Here is a 7,821-nt window from a genome sequence, read left to right as displayed (position 1 = left end):
TTAGAAACATACTGATAATCAGAATTCATACAGAATTTTGTTTATAAGTAATTTTATTTTTCACACAAAAGGTGTGGAAAATATCAGAGAAAATATCTTTAAAATTTTTATTTTAATAAACACAAACATTTGAAAATGTATTCAAAGAAAGCTACTTTTAAAATAAATAAATAAATAAATAAAAACAGATCTACGAAAACGTATTTTATTCTTTTTTTTAAAATTTATTATAGTATTTGTAATTTATTTACATGTATTCAACTAAGAAATATTAAAAATATAAATAAATTTACAATATAAGACGAAAATCTTCATTTTAACCTGATACATTATTTTGAAAGTATAAGAAGGGAAAGGAAAATATATTAAATATAAAATTTTATTTTTCTCACTACTCTCAATATTAAAATTAAATTTTTAACACGAGCATATTTTTTTTCAATTTCTAAAAAGATAAATCAAAAATTGATTAATTTAATATTTTATATAATATTTTATTTATATTTCCCTTCTTAAAACATCTAGTGTGGCATCTTTTATATCACTCTAACACTTTTATATAGATAGGAAAATAAATCTTTAAATATTTATTGAAAATATCTGATAGAGTCCAGAAACATGAAACATTTATATTATTTTTACTCTGAGAAGTGAGCATAGCTGAAGTTTACGGTTTACATATTTTTGAATAAATTATAAATTTTTATTTTCTTTAAAAATATGTATATATATTTTGATGCAAATTCTCTTCGCAAATGCTTTAAATTTAACAATTTTCTTTTTATTTTACTATTTTTCTACAAATATCTTTATTGTTTTGGATTGAAGTGACGTTTGTATGCAAGTTAACTACATCTGATGCGTGTAAATAAATATTATACGCGTACAGCTTCATACATCTTAAATAAACACGTATAAATTAATATAATATAAGATTAATTATTTGAATAAATTTCTAGAATAATCCACAAAATACACACGAATAAATTAAACGATATTTTAAACGCCATTCAAATTATTTAATTGCTCTTATTCTTAAAATAATATTAAACTTATGTTTTAAAAATTAGCGTATAAACATTTTCATTCAATCTATATAAAAATAATCCACGAGATTTACTAAAAAAACATTGTCACTTTTAGAAGAATGTGCGTGTAAAGATGATGATATAACATTATATTTATTTATCGATGTTGCAGAACGAAATCAGGTACACAAGAAGGAGGGGAAAAAACAACAAAAAAAGATAAACTCAATTATCTACATCACCAAAAAAGAACATCATTATATCTGATGACACAAATAATAATGTTCATCAGGAGGGTGGAGAAAATTGCAAGAGAAGGAGTGTAACCTTCTGCATCAACTTCCTACTGTAGAAATACAGTCACACGTGATCTCGCGTGCTCTGTCCGGGAACAGACATATGGGAGTCACACTGCCATCCATCATGACTTCGCTTCTCCGCAACAGCTTTGCCCTCAAACTTATTGACTTAAACGGTCTCTGGGATGGGTCGATGGCATGAGCCGTCTTGTGTGGATGTTGTGTCCTTTGGCACATTCTATTCACTAAGAATAGGAAAAAAATGCCAAGAAATTTCTTTTCAATTTTTAAAATTCAATCTATTTGTGTTTTTATTGAAAAATACATATTGTATGCAATAAAAAAAATATATATGTGTATGTTCTATATATATATATAATATATATATACATATATAGATGCTTACCTATAGGTTGAGATTTCTAATAAATGCAATTTTTTGAAAAGTTAATATCATCTAAAAGACAAAGTTTCTTCCTTTTAGGCTCTAATATGTGAAATTATGGATTTTAGTGTTAGACTTTTATTTTATTAAGTCCATAAATAAGTGAAATTTTATACAATCTATGTATTTTATCAATTATTTTTATATTAATAAAATGGCAAAAAAGATTTTAAAAAATCACTTCCTTATTATTTTTAAGAGATTAAATTACTTTTTATACATAAAAGATAATTAATTTTCAACATTCTGAGTCATTAATATCAAAAATAAAACAGATTTTTTTATTTATTAAGTATTATAAATAGCATTTTCAATTTAAAATTGTGATGAAAAGATACCGAAGATGAATCTCGACAAACGACGGAAGAAAAATCCCTGATGTATTATATCATATTAAACAATTTTTAAAAAATTATATAGGGTAGTTAAAACAGTTATTTTTTAAAAATAATAAAAGCAATTTCTGCTATCTTCGATCACCATTCGAAATAAAAGATGTGGAAATTGCCAGGGACAACGTCACAGTGTGGGTAAACAGGCAGTTAAAGTCTTCTAGAACGGTTCTTTAAAAGCTCTTACTATTGTTTCATTTCTAGCATAAATTTGTGTCGTAAAATGAGTTTCATGGTGTGATAAAACCGATCCTAAGAGGACCACAGTGTTTTTAAGCAGCTCATTTTACTTGAATAAAGCAGCTGCCTGGTCGCTACGAGAAGATGAAAAGTGTCAATGTGTTGTTAATTAAAATTAGTAATTAATTACAAAACAGTGTTTTTATTACCAGTTTTGAGTGCCGCTTTAAAGAAAACCCTCAACAAAGGATTTATCCTTTAATATCGAGTGACCCTATGAGAACTTACAATACGATTTATATCTCATAAAAACGTTACAGTTTAAAAGAGATTCAAAACAATTTTACATGAATTTTTAATGAGATTATTATAAACAGTGAAAATAATAATATTATTATTATTTCTTCTAGGTTTGGGTATCAGTTTTAGCATTTGTGAATATGATCCAGTAAGGAATATGTTCTCTTTCGTCTTCCTAATTCTGTGGGGTTTTATGTTTTCCCAGATAAATGTCAAAAAATGGAATTCTGAAACCAGTAACTAAAAATAGAGACGAAATCAATACGATAATATTAGAGTAGCAAATGTATTTAAAGTAGAAAAGTTTCTTTCCTTTTATCATCCTCGTCGAAAACTAACTAGAAGAGAGGATTTGCATTCTTTTTAAGCTTTTCTCCTTGAAAAACTTCTGTTCTTGGATTAAAATTAACATTTATAACCGATATTTTATCCTCAAAAAATATATATTTTTTATATAAAATAAGGATAATATATCTTATATAAAAATCTAAAAAGAAATAAGAAAAATAAATCGAAAAGAAAAAAATTTTTTAAAAATGATAGAAATCAAATATTAATTTTATTTACATATTAATTATAATTAATTTAATTAAAAATTTTGCGCTAAGTTTAATGAAGTTATAGACTTCAGGCAATTTTAAAGATGGAAGTAAAAATAAAAAATCTTCGTAACAAATTAACCTTAAGGGATACTTTCGATAAAATTCACCGAGAACGAGCGATTTATGTCCTGAATAAGTATTTAAATTTTCGAATTTAATTGTTTAGAGCGTTTTAAAGGTATTAAATAAAATTCTAACACACATAAAAGAAATTCGAATGGTAAAAACAAAACAAAAGAAAAATTGCATGCATTCAAGGTGATTGTTGTAAAAACTACAACTTGATATGGTGTTGGAATTATCTTTAATTATAACTTACTAAATAAACTGGAAATAAATAATTTGTTAAATGTATTATCCTGCGGATAAAATACTCTCCTTTTCGTATGGCAATACAGTCTCCTTCTGCATCCTTTCACTAATGAAATAGAAGTAAGCCAACTAAATAATAATTTGTTTACCAAGTCTTTCTTTGTTCAGCTAACAACATCGAAATAGTGATTGCCAAAGGCTAATTCGTTTAAATCTTTCTCGAATTAGACTCTTTCAGCTATTTTCTTATCTCAATTGATTATACAATAGATTCTTACAAGTTGTTCGACTCTCGTCGAATTTAATTCTTAATTAACTAGTTGAAATTAATTCTACTTTTTAAATATATATATATNCGTGATTAATTGAAAATTTGATTGTGAAAGTTTTTAAAGGATTTAATAATAAATTAAATTTATTATTATTAAATTTCAGATTGAATAAGATATCAAAATAACGAAGAATTAACTCAACTATGCATTTCTCTGAGAAGATTCCTTCGGCCTTTATCTTCATTCTACATATAAGCACGTTATGGAGAGATGTCACAGCTCTTTGTCCTCTTCGATGTAAATGTGATGACGACAATCTTCGAGTGATCTGTGATTCCTCCAGTTTAGATGTGGTTCCAATAACTCTAAATCCTGAACTTCGCGAACTCCATTTAAGTAACAATCATATCAAAGGAATTATGGCTTCGTTTGCCGTATATCGTAAACTAGATTATCTCGACATGTCTCATAACCAACTTGTGACACTCGGAAGAAACAATTTTGAATTGCAGAGACATTTAAAAGTTCTTCTATTACATAGAAATATGATTTCTTCTTTACAAAATGAAACATTTCGCGGACTTTTATCTCTCGAAGTCTTACATCTGAATGAAAATTTCTTAGAAGAGATTCCATCTGGTGTTTTTGCTCCATTATCCAGACTTGAAAAATTGGATTTATCACAAAATAGGATCTCCCGAATTACCGATCATGCTTTCCACGGATTAAAAAACCTTAAAACGTTACTTCTACGTGATAATAAGTTAGGTGTGGTGCCCACTCAATCTTTCTACAAACTTGAAAGTTTGCTTAAATTAGATCTAGGACTTAATTCCTTCAGAACTCTTCCGGAAACTTCGTTTATTTCGCTTAACAACTTGGAGGAATTGATTTTAGACGGTTGTGGTATCAGGGCACTGGACAAAGGAGCATTAAAGTGGCTGAATTCTCTACTTGTCTTAAGACTTCACGACAATGAACTTAGCGATATACCCACAGATTGCTTGTCAGAAGCTGTGAGATTGGAAGAGCTCCATTTTGGACAAAATCCGTTCAAAATCTTGAAACCTTTCAGTTTTAGAGGACTTAGATATTTAAGAAAGATTGAAGCCAATGGAGCTCAATTATTCGAAAGAATTGAGACTCAAGCCTTTGCAGACAACGTGAACTTAGAAAGGGCCATATTTAATCATAACAAAAATCTTAAAATTATAGATCACGGAGCTTTCGACGGATTGCCAAATCTTCGACATTTAAGCTTTCGTGGAAACGCCTTCAGGACGTTCGATTCCAGATTATTAGCCTGGGACGAACTAGAATACTTTGATGTACGAGACAATCCATTAACATGCAACTGCAGTCTTTTGTGGCTTTGGAACCTCCTCCATACGAAAAACTTCACCGATCGCTTCAAAGCAGATTCTTCAAGAATTTTATGTCTAGCACCGGAGGAAGTAAGAGGAAAAATTTTAACAGAAGTTACAGTTGACGGACTCGGTTGTTATGATGTCGAAGCTCGAAGAAGACTATTGATCGGCATTGTAGCGGCTGCTGCTGTGGCTGGAGCTTGCCTAGTCATGCTAGCAATAAGATGCAGGGATAGAGTAGCTGGACTTCTAAAGAACAAATGGAACGGTGGAAGAAAAGAACCTCAATATCAGAAAACTAATGGTGAAGAAGAAACAACAGTTCTTCCATCCGGACAGCTTCCATTGAAACTTACTCCCGTTACAGAACTGTGACATTAAAACATCTAAATTTCATGATTAAGCGTGGATCATGGCCCAATTCAATATTTAATACCTTTGTAGCTCGGAAAGGTGAAGTTTTAGGTCCGGAGAATTTAAATTCCTCTATAATTCAATAACTTTATCTTTCAATCAGTAAACACATTTATTTATTTATGGATTTTTATTAGATTGTATCGGTGCCAGTTCATACTGTACTCTTGTAGAATGGTTCTTCAAAGAAAAAAAGGACAGTAAAGATTGTCGAATTTTGAAAGAAGGAAAAAGTTTTTTAACCTCTTTCCCATCTCTAATTTTCTGTGAAATTCTTAAAAATATTAATTAATTGGGATACCCTAAATGACACATTGTGATAGATATGAAGAATAATGATCATAGATAAGACATGGACAAGTGTAGAAGTATCAATTATTTGTGTCCTGGTAACTATTTTTGTGATAGTTATTGTAATATATAAGGCAACCGTGGTCGTTTTTCCACGTTTTTTCCTTGACTAAGGTTGTCAGATGTACAAAAAAAAATCATTTCCAATAAAATTGAACGCGTATTTGTAAATTGTATATTTATTCATATTTATTCTTCATAAAGTAATAGGGAAAGAATGCATTTATTATGAATTTGAAACGATTTAAGTTATTTAAATTTAATTATTTTTAAATTAAATCAATCACTCTTAAACTTTGTTTGAAATTAAATCAGTAATTATAAATAAATGAACAAAAATAAATTTAATATTCAGTGTACCTTATATGCTATTCTAATTTTAGTAATTTTCATACAAACTTAATTTTTAATGATATGCTTAATCATCTAACTTAACATAATGGTTAGATTGTTTATGGGGTAAAATATGAAGTTAATACCAAGTGTTAGTTTTCAATTTTATATATATGTTTTCTGATCATGGTATCTATCTATTATAAAAAGTGTTAACTGTCAACTGTGTCATTTTAGTTAGGTCATATTAACTTATCCTGAAATTGTGTTTCTTCGGAAAAAATTTTTTTTTATCACTTTCTTGATTCAGCAGAAGGGATTATGTTATATTTCATTTATGAGTGTGTAGCTTTTTATTCTAGTAAATCTATTCATCTGTATGTAATAGTTTTTGAAGAAACATGATGTCTTTCATCCTATCACGTCTTTCCTTTAAAAAATGTTTGTATTTCTTTAGAGAAGATTCCTAAAGTGAAATCTTTGAAACTGCATGACAAATCTTATAGATCACAGTCACTAGATTTTGTTCTATACTTGTTTATAAGACTCCGAAAGAACATTCTAATTTTTATAATTTTTCACTAAGACAGATATACTCTTTTAGGAATTCATATACTCTACACTGTATTTTTTTCCTTACCAAAACTTCAAATTATACTGTTTTCGCTTAAAAATTATTCAATCACAAAATGCATTGAAAAATCATCGGATCTGGTAATAAATCAGTAGTGATTGTAACACTATCTGGTGTATGATTTGGTTTATCATCTCAAAAAAAGAATGTTTGAAAATAGCTGCCATTGTTGTTGCAAAATAGATAAATATTTGAAGTGGTTCTCATTGCCAACAGATGGGATTGTACATTATTTGTAGTACAGTAATACCTCGACTTACACTACCCCGACTTACGCGAACCCGGAGTTACGCGATTTTCAAATCTCGTCGATTCGTCTTTTGTTTGAGCGCCACGCAACCCTTGATTACTCACTCCCCCCACACTATTGTTCAGCTTACATGTTCGGACGTGTCGCGCGGAATCGACACATAGCTACAATTTATTTTGTGTTATTTATTTCTGTGTTTGTTATATCTACGGAGACTTGAGAGACTTACTATGTCATTCAAACGAAGCAGAACTAATTCTTCCGCATCAAACAAGAAAAGAAAAACTTTATCTTTGGAATGTAAAGTTAACATTGGATATGTTTGTAAAGTCGAACAAGTTAAGCGAGAATGAAGTCATCGTTATTCCTATTTCATTAGACTTTTCGAACGATTCGTTACTAATGCGTTTAACTCATTTGACTTCACGAACGTATCCATTATTAAAGACTTCGATACAAAAATGAAAATTTGTGAATCGGCAAAGAAGTTTGATCTACCGGAATTGTTGGTCAGAACAATTATAAAAGGCAAAGAAAAAATTCTCAAAGCTGTGAAAAATGTTCAATCTTTAAATTCAAGCATCATTCGTAAACATCACAGTATTATCGCTGAGATGGAAACAATGTTAAAATTATGGCGTA

The 7,821-nt window shown here is 29.0% G+C and overlaps 1 protein-coding gene across 1 annotated transcript in view; it reads left to right on the top strand.

The window, feature by feature from the left end:
• Positions 1 to 6,117, top strand: part of LOC111624769 (insulin-like growth factor-binding protein complex acid labile subunit) — a 56,865-nt gene extending 50,748 nt beyond the window's left edge. Inside the window, exon 3 of the mRNA XM_023367708.1 lies at positions 3,994 to 6,117. Within this exon, the coding sequence (XP_023223476.1) occupies positions 4,034 to 5,572 (1,539 nt within the window). The 5' untranslated portion in view covers positions 3,994 to 4,033 and the 3' untranslated portion in view covers positions 5,573 to 6,117. The remainder of the gene's footprint in view (positions 1 to 3,993) is intronic.
• Positions 6,118 to 7,821: the final 1,704 nt, after the last annotated feature.

The sequence above is a fragment of the Centruroides sculpturatus genome, unplaced genomic scaffold, assembly GCF_000671375.1.
Source record: "Centruroides sculpturatus isolate CEXI.00-Female unplaced genomic scaffold, Cexi_2.0 scaffold133, whole genome shotgun sequence".
Lineage (NCBI taxonomy): Eukaryota > Metazoa > Arthropoda > Arachnida > Scorpiones > Buthidae > Centruroides > Centruroides sculpturatus.
Note: the sequence above shows the minus strand (reverse complement) of the source record. Positions and strands in the feature narration are given on the sequence as shown.